Source organism: Octopus bimaculoides, chromosome 2 (genome assembly GCF_001194135.2).
Source record: "Octopus bimaculoides isolate UCB-OBI-ISO-001 chromosome 2, ASM119413v2, whole genome shotgun sequence".
NCBI classification, from domain to species: domain Eukaryota; kingdom Metazoa; phylum Mollusca; class Cephalopoda; order Octopoda; family Octopodidae; genus Octopus; species Octopus bimaculoides.
This window is the reverse complement of record NC_068982.1, coordinates 66979613-66993617: the sequence shown is the minus strand read 5'-3', so window position 1 is coordinate 66993617 and position 14005 is coordinate 66979613. Positions and strand designations below refer to the sequence as shown.

Sequence of the window (14005 nt, the reverse complement as noted above, 5' to 3'; positions counted from 1 at the left end):
ATATATATATATATATATATATATATATATATATATATATATATAACTGGTACTCTGTCAGTTACGATGAGGGTTCCAGCTGATCCGATCAACACAACAGCCTGCTTGTGAAATTAACGTGCAAGTGGCTGAGCACTCCACAAGCATGTGTATCCCTAACATAGTTCTCAGGGAGATTCAGCATGACTCAGAGTGTGACAAGGCTGGCCCTTTGAAATACAGGTACTACTCATTTTTGCCAGCTGAGTGGGGTTGGAGCAACATGAAATGAAGTGTCTTGCTCAAGGACACAATGCATCGCCGAGAATTGAACTCATGACCTTATGACTGTAAGCCAAGTACCCTAACCACTACTAAGCCACGCACCTTCACACACACACACACACACACACACACACACACACAGTTATGATTCTATCCTTGGATCACAATACACTGGCTATCAGTCATATAGCCTTTCTGTTGTGCTTCAGAGTGCAAAGATTTTGAGACAAATAAATTGATTGCAATCTCACTAGTGCTGATGCCATGAATAAAGCATTCAGTACACACTGTAAAGTGGATGGCATTAGGAAGAGAAGCCATCCATAGAACCCATATCAAGACAGATGTTAGAGTGCAACACAGTTCTATGACTCATTGAATCCTAGCAAATATCCAACCCATGATGATAAATAAATCATATAGACCTAATTTTGTTTACATTGTGCGGATGGAATAAATGTTAAGAGGATACTCTTTTACTCTTTTACTTGTTTCAGTCATTTGACTGCGGCCATGCTGGAGCACCGCCTTTTGACAAATCTGTGCTATATTTTTCAGTTGACGACCTCCTCTGACAGTGAAAGTGAAGAAAATTCTGCAAGCCAAAATGATAAAGTATTAGCGGATGATAACCAATCTGACAAAAACTCTGCTTCTAGGATTTCTATACCTATTACATATGCTGAACCTTTTACAGACACATTAACTGATGGAGGTAAGTCCTATTTTACTTATGCTGTAGGTGTCTTTGCACTGATACTCTGACCTTTTCTTCTTTTATTTACTCTTTCATCTATTTTGATGTATAATGATGTCTGTCTTTGTGCCATGACTCTCCTCTCTCTCACACACATTCTCTCATTACATATATTTACAAAGCACTGCAAAGCACTTACACAAACATTTCCTTCCATCAGGTCCGTGTTACTCTACATTTTCTAAAGATTTTTTGATATGATTAACCCTTTAGTGTTCAAATTAATGTCAAAAGTAATCCTTATTCATGTACACTTTAAAAAATTAATCTGGTATTATCTTGTAACTTCAAGATTTGAGAGATGTAATTGTTTATTTTTAGAATGACATTGCAGGGTAGATGTGAGATACTGGTTCTGGCCAGTTTGGGCATAAAATGAGTAGAATATTTGGGCCAGATATAGCCAGTTTAAACACTAAAGGGTTAATGATTTGTAGTTAAAAAAATCTTTTTTCAAATATATGTGCATGTGTGTATGTGTAGAAATTTAAGGTAAATTTACAAGTATGTGATTTTAGCAAACAGTCTTGTTGTGCAAAGACAGATATAATAAAAGCCCAAGAATTTTTTCTCTGTGATAAGAAAATAGGTTGATTTAACTAGCTTCGGCATTTATTGATACCATATCAGAGATCACATACTTCTTCTTGTCCACAGAGAGAATAGTAGTTTATAGCTGTCTATGGTGTATGTAAATTTGAACAGATCTCATTTGCACAACAGTCTAAGTGTTGTCAGTGTTATTTGCTTTCACATTTTTCTATGTAAGCATAGATTGAGAGGAGACTTTTTTTAAGGCACAATTTTACAACTGGATGCTCTTCCTGTTCTCAACCCTTACTGGTTTTTCAAGTAAGGGATTTTTTTATTCCACAGACCTTAGAAAGCAAAAAGCAAGCCATCATAATTTCAACAAGGAATGTAAATATGGTTCACCATTCTGGCTAAGCAAAACCTTTGGTTGTAAGCATTCATATATGCACATGTACATGCGTGCATCCACACGCAGATGCATGCACACACACACAGATGCATGCGCACGCACACACACACACACACACACACACACACACACACACAAAAGCTTCCTACACTTTCTTATTTCTTTACTGCCCACAAGGGGCTACACACAGAGGGGACAAACAAGGACAGACAAATGGATTAAGTTGATTATATCAACCCCAGTGCATAACTGGTACTTATTTAATCGACCCCGAAAGGATGAAAGGCAAAGTCAACTTCGGTGGAATTTGAACTCAGTACGTAGCAGCAGGCGAAATACTGCTAAGCATTTCGCCCAGCATGCTAACGTTTCTGCCAGCTCGCCGCTTCCTACAGTTTCTGCCTGCCAAATTCATTTCCAAAGCCTTTGTTGTCCTAAAACTATGCTAGGTGACACTTACCTTGGGTACCATACAGTGAAATCAAATCTGAAGCAACCTCCTTATGTAGCCATTCATTTGCTTTGCTTAGTCAGAGCTGACTTGAGTTTAAATTACATCATCATCATCGTTATAATCATTAAAATCAGTTAGATCCATCGTACTATTGTGTTCTTTTAGAACAAATCAGTGAAAGATGGAATGCCAGGTCAACCGCTAGGTGTCATTTATTATTATGTACAATTAATAGTTGTTTGATTGCATACATTTTCTGAATCTATAACTCTGTCAAAATCAACTTAACCTTTCATATCTTAAAATAAGTATTTGAGACATATTCTAAATTTATTTTATAAGTCCTTGTCAAATGTTCAGTTATCTATCTCTGTACCATTGAGTTGCTTAACCCTTCTCTAACCCATACTCCTCATGAAATTACGCTCCATCATAATCATCATCATTTTCAGTGTTTTAAAGTTCATGTTTCCAGACTAGCATGGATGAGATTAGACTTATTGAAATAATTTTTCTATGGCTGTATGACCTTTTTGTTGCTAACACCCACTAGTTTCCAAGTTAGACACTATTTCCTCCTGTTCTTTTGAATGACAAACAAGTCAATGGCAGACATGTTTCCACAACAGATGTAAACAATCACACCATGTATATGATGACATTAATTACACAGTGGACAGCCAATGTCAAGACTATGGACACAAACCAGCCTATACATATACAAATACACATGACTATCTATTTATCTATCCATCCATCTGTCTGTCAACTAAATCGTTCAAGCTGTTACTCAGGCATGGCTGCAGTCTGATGGTTGTAAAAGAGTGTTCTGGTATGTCATAAGAGCAACAAATCATCTCTTTTAGTTTGAACATTTCTCTAATTAAATAATTCTTCTTCATTCATGTTTTCTCAGCATATTTGATTCCATTCTTAAATTTCCTTCTGGTATTCTGCTTACTGTTCATTCTTCTTCTCTCTTCATATCTGGTCACCTTCTCTTTAATACCATAAGTACCCTGTGCACTTGTATTAATGTTGGCTCTTCTTACAAGAATAATAATAATAATAAATTCTTTTATTAGCCATAAGAGCTCACATACAATAATATTAAAGAATGTGCAACAACATTAAATAATGAAAATAATAATAACTGACAGAATATAATGCTGCCTTAGATATTCTGGCTGATAAATGGCAAGAAAAACCTCTCGATGGCAAATACCCAAAGAGAGCAAATAATACCGATGTTGACAAAGCCCTTACCCATCAATGACTAACGGTTTCTGGCTTAAAATCTGAAACAGAAGGGTTTATCATAGCAGCCCAAGATCAATGCCTACCTACAAGGAACTACCAGGCCAACATATTAAAGAACGGCAGCTTCCCAACATGTCGTGTATGTCAACAACAAAATGAAACCAATGATCATGTTGTCTCCATGTGCAGTCTTTTTGCACCTACAGAGTATCTCAACAGGCATGATAGAGCTGCCCAATATATTTACTGAGTAATTTGCAAGAACCTGAACTTGCCCCATGATAAAAACTGGTGGGAACACAAACCACCTCCAGTGCTTGAAAATGGTCACATCTCACTCCTCTGGAACTTCACCATTAAAACTGACAGAAAGATAGATGCAAATAAGCCAGACATCATATTGAAAGACTTCAGACAAAAATCATGCCTCCTCATTGATAAACTGTCCCAATCAATATAAAAATATCTGTCAAGACCTACCAAAAACTGAGCAAGTATAAAGATCTTGAAATAGAAATTAGCAAAATGTGGAACCTGAAAACTAAAACAATACCTGTTGTCATAGGTGCCCTGGAAATGATAGCAAAAGGGGCTGATTGCTACCTAGCTCAGATACCAGGAAACCCCAAAATGGCAGAAATTCAAAAGATAGTACTCATGGGAACTGCCCATATCCTATGCAAAATACTTTCTATGTAATCTCAAATTTTAAAACAGACACATAATTTTCTTATGGTTTCTTAAACATTCTCTAGAACAACACTATGTACAAAACCAAATATATGGCACCCTAGGCATAACACCGACATGAACTTCTAACTAGTTGTCTCTTGAGGTCTCTGGGTGAGACTTGGAGCCAACTTATACAAATGTAAAGCAAAAATCAAACATAAAATAATAATAGTAATAATAATAATAATCCTTTCTACTATAGGCACAAGGACTGAAATTTGGGGGAAAGGAGATAGTCGATTGTATCGACCCCAGTACTCAACTGGTACTTATTTTATCAACCATGAAAGGACGAAAGGCAAAGTTGACGTTGGCAGAATTTGAACTCAGAACGGGAAGATGAATGAAATACCACTAAGCATTTTTCCCAGCATGCTAACAATTCTGTGAACTTACCACCTTAATAATAATAATAATAAGAAGAAGAAGAAGAAGAAGAATATTCTTACCACAACATGTCAGAAAAGAGTAAAAAATGAAGGAATTAAAAGCAGCAGTAAGTCAAGTAAAGAAGGACAGCGATGAAAACCAAAAGTGCTTGTATAGTACATGAAATAGAACAAAATTTCAGGAAGCACAGAATTTGGTTCTCACTGTTATTTCTATACCATTAGTGATTATAATTCACCTTCAAGAGACTACAAACTGCCATTAGTGACTACTCCACTTTTAGTTACTATATAATTGATTGGACTCTCTCATCACTTCAATGAACAAGGGTTCAACTGGATACAACAGCACTGTTCTTAGTTGGATGTAAAACTAAAATAAAAGGAAAATAAGACAACACAACATCCATTACTTTCAGAAGCATTGTTTCACATTGAGAACTGTTGAAACATGGAATAAATTTATCTGTGACACTCTCTCTGCTTTTATTCACATTCCTCTCATTTTCATGTTTTACCCTGAGTACCGTACATGTACTTTTAGCTTTCATCAGTGTCTATTTTTTATTTGACTTGTTGCTGCTTTCTCTCCCTTCTACACTTTCCTGATAAGCTGTAGTGCACCTCAGCACTGTCCAGCCTATACAAGCCTGGAAAAGTGGACATTAAGATGATGATGATGATGATAATATCATAGGCACAGTTGTGGCTGTGTGGTAAGAAGTTTGCTTCTCAACCACATAGCTCTGGGTTCAGTCCCACTGCATGACATCTTGGGCAAGCATCTTCTACGATAGGCTCAGGCTGACCAAAACCTTGTAAGTGGATTTGGTAGACAGAAACTGAAAAAGCCTGTCTTATGTATATGTGTGTGTGTGTTCATGTATGTCCCCCATCACCACTTGACAACCAGTGTTGGTGTGTTTATGTCCCTGTAACTTTGCCTTTTGGCAAAAGAGATGATAAAATAAGTACTGGGTTTCATAACAAAATAGGGCTGGAGGGTCAATTAATTCAGCTAAAAATTCTTCAAGGTGGTACCCCAGCATGGCCACAGTCTAATGACCGGAACAAGTAAAGGATAAGAAATAAATATGCACATGAATAAAGATGCACATGAACTGCTAGAAATAGCAATCAAATTCTCTTATGTCATACCCTACCATGACAAAACAGATAGAATGTGTTGGACAGATTAACCTGGGCTAAATAACAACAACAACAAAAGCAGCAGTATATAGCTCCATCAGTAACTTTATATCTCTATAAACACTAGTGTCTTTACATAGAAGATCTCAACAGCTCTGTTTTCTCATCTATTGCTGCAAATATTTATGTTTACATATAAAGTAGATGTTATATATGTAATAATACACTTGGCATACCAAAACTAAGTGGAGCAACTTGACAGCCTGAAATGTCATCACACTTCTTGTACACTAACTATATTGTTTACACTAGATTCAGTTTCTATATACTCTTACAGTTTGTCTGAATGAGTTTATGAGGGTGGGATAATTATCAGCTCACATTTTAAAAGCATCCATTGCAACTGGTGGTGGTCTCCTTTGGTGAAAAGATATTTAAGAATATTTAACAATTATTTAAACAAATCTTTTATTGGTTACAGTCACTGGGATGTGACCATACTAGAGCACTACCTTTAAGGGTTTTTGGTCAATTATAGTTGTTGTTGGCACTTCGTCGCTTACGACATCGAGGGTTCCAGTTGATCCGATCAACGGAACAGCCTGCTCGTGAAATTAACGTGCAAGTGGCTGAGCACTCCACAGACACGTGTACCCTTAACGTAGTTCTCGGGGATATTCAGCATGACACAGTGTGTGACAAGGCTGACCCTTTGAATTCCAGGCACAACAGAAACATGAAGTAAGAGTGAGAGAAAGTTGTGGTGAAAGAGTACAGCAGGGTTCGCCACCAACCCCTGCCGGAGCCTCGTGGAGCTTTAGGTGTTTTCGTTCAATAAACACTCACAACGCCCGGTCTGGGAATCGAAACCGCGATCCTATGACTGCGAGTCCGCTGCCCTAACCACTGGGCCATTGCGCCTCCACGGTCAATTATAGTACTCCAATACTTATATACATCATCAGCAGCATCAGCTTTGTCTATCTAAGAATTTAGTTTCTTCTTTGCTGAACACTTCCTTTATGGTGATGGCATTGATGACTGTAGACCAATCCTTGCACAGAAGAGTCAATGGCATTGACGGCATGGTAATGTTGGTGGAGGACAAAGTTGATTTTGTCAAGCGTTTCTCTCCCGTTGTTTGATTTCTTCCTTTTTTCTTCTGGTGTCTTCAAAGTTTTTGGCTCTGATGGTGATGGAATACCGCCACTTGGTACAGTCTCAGGCTTGTGTTTCAAACGATTTAGGCTCAAGTCCAGTGGCCTTCAGAGTTGCTTTGACTTGGTTCTTGTATCTTCAAAGAGGGTGAACCTGTGGTCTTTTCCCTGAAGTGAGCTCACTGAATAAAACTTATATACATATATACATACATAAATACATATACGCTTCCTAACCATATGGTTCCAGTTCAGTCCCACTGTGTGGCACATTCGGCAAATGTCTTCTACTATAGCCTCAGGCCAACCAAAGCCTTGTGAGTGGATTTGGTAGATGGAAACGAAAGAAGCCTGTTGTGTGTGTGTGTATATATATATATATATATATATATATATATATATATAATGTTTTTGTGTCTGTGTTTGTCCCCATCACTGCTTGACAACTGATGTTGGTGTGTTTACATCCCCATAATTTAGTGGTTCAGCAAAAGAGACTGATAAAATAAGTACTAGGCATTATAAATAGGTCCTGGTGTCAATTTGTTTGGCTAAAACCTTTCAAGGCAGTGCTCCAGCATGGCCACAGTCATGATTGAAACAAGTAAAAGAATAAAAGAATACATACATACATGCATCTCTCCCTCCCTCCATCTATCCATCCATCCCTCTCTCCTTGTATCAGCCAAACTATTTGATGTTATACACTGCTAGAAGCTATGTTATACCTCTCATTATCGTAGCTTTCGAATGATACCACCCTGCTGGCTAAGGTGGGCAGGCCAACATTCCCCCTGAATGGAATGCCAGTCCAGCACAGGATCACCCATTTACAGCTGAGTGGACTGGAGCTACGTGCAATGAAGTGTTTTGCTTAAAAACACAATACACTACCAATTTGGGAATCGAAACCATGATCTTCTGTTTATGAGTGTAACAGTCCAACCACTATGCCACATGCACAGACATACATATATATGCACTCATGCAATGGATTTCTTTTTAAGTTTCCCTTAACCAAATTTATTCTCAAGGCTTTGGTCAGTCCAGAGCTTTAGTAGAAGACATTTGCCCAAGGTGCCATGCAGTAGGACTGAACATAAATTCATGATTGCAAAAGCTGCTGGAATATTAAATTTTGATATTAATTATTATATTTCTTTTGAAAATATATGTATTATTCATGTGACCTTGTAATTGTTTATATAATTCTAGAACAATCCAGAGAGAATTATAATGTATTTGGTCCACATAAATGTAATCCCCATAATTTGGAACATATTTGATAAGTGCTAGTGCATGAAACTGCCTGACCTTGAATCACTCTGTGACTTCTGATTAATTTGTGTGTATATATATAATTTGTGTGTATATATATAAATTGTGTGTAGATATATATAATTTGTGTGTGTATATATATATATATATATATATATATATATATATATATATATATATATATATATATATATATACTAGCTGGTGTACCTGATAATTCCCATGGGTAAAGATGTTCTATTGAAATGCCTTATTACTATATAATAAATGCCTTATTAAAAGCAATTTTGTTATAACTGCCACAAAAGGTGTATTTTCCATCACGAAAAAGTACAGAAACTGTCAGCTAGAGGATGGAGAAATTGTTGGCGGTTAGTGAGAGAGGTTTTCGGAGGTTGGTGAAAAAGATTGTCGGAGGTTGGCGAGAGAGGTTGTCGGTGGTTGGCAAGGGAGGTTGTCATTCACAGAAAAACTATTGTTTTACTGTGAGAAAAGCGCTGTTGAATTGTTAAGTGAAATTTGGTAGTTGAAGATCGAATCTATGCTATGCCTGCATGAAGCTACTACAAATACATTGTGGAAAAAAAAATTTATCTACTGTCATGGAGAAAGTGTAACTGTAAAAATGCAGAATAATCGGAGTAGTGGGTATTCAAAAAAGTATGTATGTATAGAAATGTATGAATGAAGTCTCTAAGGTTTAAGATTCATATTAAGTAAGTGCAATAATAAGGTTTAGCAGTTCAAAAGTGTGAGTAGTGAAATGCAGAATTAGGTCGACTGATCGTGAGAATCAGATATTGATTGCTTTGCTAAAAACTGCAGGTGATATGGATTATTTCCCTTGGGTTTAAATAAAATATTAGTAATATGTAGTAGATAGGAGGATACATTGGATGGGCCCCATTATCAATTTTTTTCAATAATCTAAGTATGTCACAAAGTTTCCAGACATGAGTTCTACTCACATGTCAAATAAAATAAAAAAGTGATATTGCCTGCAAAAATTAGAAATTGGACACAAAAAAATCAATATTCAAATTAATCGAACATAAACAATGAAATGGGTTTTTCCCTTGAGTATTTAAAAAAAAATATTGTGCTCGTGCTATGGGTTATTTTCTTGGATGTTTAAAAAAAAATTAGTTATATGAGGTAGATATAAAGGTACCTTCCAGGGGCCGTATTATCAATTTTTTCAACAATCTAAGTATGTCATGATGTTTCCAGGCATGAGTTCTACTCATGTATCAAGTTTCATCAAAATCAATAAAACGATGTAGGAGGAGTTAGGTAACAACGCCACAAACAAACACTCACCAATTTTCCACATATATATATATATATATATATATATATATTTTATACTTGTATATAATAGTTTCATGTATGTGTATGTGGTAAGAAGTAAGAAGTTCAGTTCCTGTCTGTCCACCTAATCTACTCACAAGGCTTTAGTTAGCCCAGGCTATAGTAGAAGTCATTTGCCCAAAGGGCCATGCATTGGGACTGAACTCAGAACCATGTGGTTGGGAAGCAAACTTCTTACCACACAGTTACTATATATATATATAAATAGGCTTATTTTTTTAAAACCTGGTACTTATTTTGCTGAACTGCTAAGTTACAGGGATGTAAACACACTGGCACTGATTGTGAAACAGTGGAAGGGGTGGGGAGGACAAACAGCCTCAAAGACATGCATGCACACACCCACACACACACACACACACGGTAACACACACACACATACAGAGTTTCTGTTTACCAAATCCACTCACAAGGCTTTGGTTGGCCCAAGGCTCTAGTAGAAGACATCCAAGATGCCATGCATTGTAACTGAACCCTGAATCATGTGGTTGGGAAGCAAGTTTCTGACCGCCCAGCCACGTCTGCACCTTGTGTGTTTGCTTTATGTGTGCATGTTTGTGTGCATGCACATGTGTGAGTGTGTGTAATCATGTTTTGAGTTCTATTTTCCTTTTTGCTTCACCAAACCTTTATTAATTATTGAGACAACATAGGAAGTCTTAACTGTTAATAATTTGATTTATTATGTTATTTATCATTATATACATGAAACAGGGATGTCCCACCCCCACTTGCTGTTTGTTCATTAATAGTATGGCCTATCCTCTTAGCACTAAGTGACTAGCCAATTATCTTGTAGAGATGATATTGTATAACAACATATGACAGGAAAATAGATTTATAATATCTAATCTAAGAAGAAGGACTGGCAAGGACTCTCTGGTCTGGTGTAATCAACAATATAGTCAGCTAGTAAGCAAAATATATAAGATTCTAATCCTACATTGTTGTTCTTTTCTGTTTCAGCTTGGTATAATATCATTTTACTTTTTAAATTGATTGATGACAATTAAAGTTATCTAAAGCTTATATTTTAGTGTTATTGTGGGTTGGATGGTTCGGCAATTTGAAATATGTATCTGTATCATTAGAATTAATTTATAATTATAATTAGTAATTTATTGCTTATCTGGAAAGTAACAAAATTGTTCTCTTACTTGAGTTGAAGTTATACAGTATTTCACCGAAAATATGGAATAGCCAAATCAGTTGGCTTACAGCTCTTTCTGAATGGCACACCAAAGGAAAAATTACCTTGAATTTTTGTAGTAGTGCTATTCACTTGATGGTGAGTCATGTCTGATGTAGCCCACATCTTGGAAAAGGTTGCCTATGTCTGATCTAAATGGTATCTCCAACAAGAACACAATAACAGCAGAAACAAAACAATGACAAGCCAATAAAGGTGCTTCAACATAGTCATTTAACCTGTTAGAGCGAGTAACCAAATCTCCCTCACATCCACTAGCATAGTTAGAGGGTGTGCCACCCAGAGTGGCCTTTCAGATTGCTGTCTCTGGGCCCCCCCACAAAAAATACATGTTGCCTACAGCAGACTCAGAAGTGGTGCCACCCCCATAAAAGTACCGCCCAGGGTGGATCACCCCTCCACCACCCTCTAGCTACGCTAGTGCTCATATCACATTCTGTCATCTTAAAAATTACACACAACACTATTCCTATAAAAAAAGGCCAAGATTTGAGTATCTTTGATGATGGGTTTACTTGATCAGGGTTGACTGAGGGTTAAACAATAAAAGTATAATGATAACATTAAGAAATAACAATAAAAGTAGTTTGTTAATGTTGGGAGAAGGCAGCATAATATTGATTTCAATTTTTTTTCACAAGGCCAGCGATTTCAAGGGTTGGGTAAATTGATTACATTAACCCCATTGTCAACTGGTACTTATTTTATCAGCCCTGAAAAGATGAAAAGCAAAGTTAGCTTCAGCAGAATATGAACTAAGAATGTAAAAGCAGACAAAATACCACTAAGCACTTTGCCTGACGTGCTAATGATTCTGCCAGCTCACCATCTTTGAAGGCCACATAATATAGAGGGAAGTGTATAGTTGAAATCAACCTGGACCAACTCAGATAATATTGGTCTTACTTAAGATTTGTTGAGGGTTACCAACTGATTGTGCTTGAAGTTTTTTAGAGTTGCAGTTTTTCGGAGCAGTATACATGAAGTTGCTGAGGGAGATTATCAAACATTATAAGGTCTATCATTTGTAGCAATGTATTTGCATTGTGTTTATGTATTTTAGTTGTGGTTAGGTGTAATGAGTGTGAGGTATATGACTGTCTTCTTGAAATATGTAGTGATCCAGTTAAATATTGTCATACATATGTCAATTGCTATTAAAAAGAGACTAGTTTGTATTCATCATTTTCAGAACTTCAGACGCTTTGTTATATCCTACTCTGCAGTTTTTTAATTTATATTTCTGAAAACTCTAATTAAATAAATAAAAAAAAGGAACTTAAGGCAATTATTTTCTAAAAAAGATTTTATACAGGTGCTGGCATGGCTGTGTGAAGACATTTTCTTCCCAACCACATGGTTCTGGGTTCAGTTCCACTGTATGGCACCTTGGAGAAGTGTCTTCTATATAGCCATAGGCCATGAGTCAATCTGTAAGTAGTGGATTTTATGTGTGTGTGTGTGTGTGTCTCAACCTCGATTGACTATTGGTGTTGATTTGTTTACCTTCTTATAACTAAATAGCTTGGCAGAAGATATTGATAGAATACAGGCTTAAAGAAAAAGTACTGGGCTCAATTAAATGCGATGTGGCAACATGACCACAGCCCAATGACTGCAACAAGTAAAAGGTAAAAGATAAAGAAGGAAAAAAAAAAGATAAAACAAACATTAAAAAGCAAGACTAGTAAAAATATTCCATGAATTTCCACTTGGAGGAATATTACACTTTGTTCCGATATAATAATCAAAGCATTTGAACAGTTTAATTTTAAGTGTTAAACCTTTGTACCTTACTTGAATATCTTGACAAGGTAAGCTGCTTTATACTGTGAAAAGTAACCCTGACAAGCAATTTGGTCTCTCAGAAAATTATCTATTTTTATTAAAGATACCCTGCTCCCTATCTGTCTGTCTCTGTCTATCGCACTCTCTCTTTCTCTGTCTGCCCATCACTCTGTCTCTGTCCCTCACTCTGTGTCTCTCATTCATTCATTTATATGTACATTGATCTGAGCAAGCAACTGAAGTTCCCACAACACGTGATAGCAACATCACGATAGTCAGTCATGATCATCACCTTAGGCAACTAGCAACTGGTCATGCTGGAATCTATGGGTTTCTGGAAAGAGTATGTTGGGGAAATGATTGAGAAGAATCACATAAAGTACGAGGAAGTGGGGGATAAGTTCTAGACCAGAGGCTGGAATGCACACTGCTAGCTCATAGAGGTTGGCTGTAGGGGCTTTGCAGATGCTCATTTTGTGAAGTCCTCAACCACTTGAGTAGTGAAAATAACCTTCAAAATTCAGATTGGCAAATAAGTAAAGAAGTGAGATATAATCAGTGTATGTATAATATTTATTGACAGAATGACTCACACCCTACTGATGTACAATGAAGAGAATGAGATCTATATCATTATTTTTATGTGCATATCAAGGTGCATTTATGTGTGTGTGTGTGTGTGTGTATGTATATATATATATATTATCATCATCCGAAATGTACAGTATTATATATCCATCACAGCTGGTTTCATGCTAGGAATACAATGGAGTGTTAGGTAACAGTCCGATTATATAATCTTACACTCATTAGAGTTAGCCGATATGAAACAGAATATAGTGACTGCTCTCTATTGTCGGAGGTGGATTAGCACATCTGGTTTGCAGCTGCTGTGGACAAAGTCATGAAAAATGGCCAGGGATTAGGTTAGGAGTCATATCCCTTGATTGGGTACGCTGTAAGGCCGGTAAAAGTTATCTTCAAGTGTTTGTGGGGACCCAACCAAGGGATATAACTTCTAACCTAATCTCCAAACCCTTTTTCACAGCAGCCGCAAACTGCATGCGTTAATCTACCTCCAACAATAGAGAGCAGTCGCCATATTTTTTTCTATATCAGCTAACTCCGATGAGCATAAGGTTATGTATTGACAGATATACAAGTGCACCTTTTTTCTGACTTATGGTATCTTAGACAGTTCACGCATGCGTATATATATATATATATATATATATATATATATATATATATAT

At 36.6% G+C, this 14005-nt stretch overlaps 1 protein-coding gene across 5 annotated transcripts in view; it reads left to right on the top strand.

The window, feature by feature from the left end:
• Positions 1-14005, top strand: part of LOC106878549 (uncharacterized) — a 319929-nt gene that overhangs the window by 124342 nt on the left and 181582 nt on the right. For all 5 annotated transcript variants that reach the window (XM_052977987.1, XM_052977982.1, XM_052977966.1 and 2 more), the window contains exon 2: positions 823-979. Coding sequence is in view for 2 of the 5 variants with exons in the window: in XM_052977966.1 (XP_052833926.1) it covers positions 823-979 (157 nt within the window). In the remaining 3 variants the exon portion in view is untranslated. The remainder of the gene's footprint in view (positions 1-822; positions 980-14005) is intronic.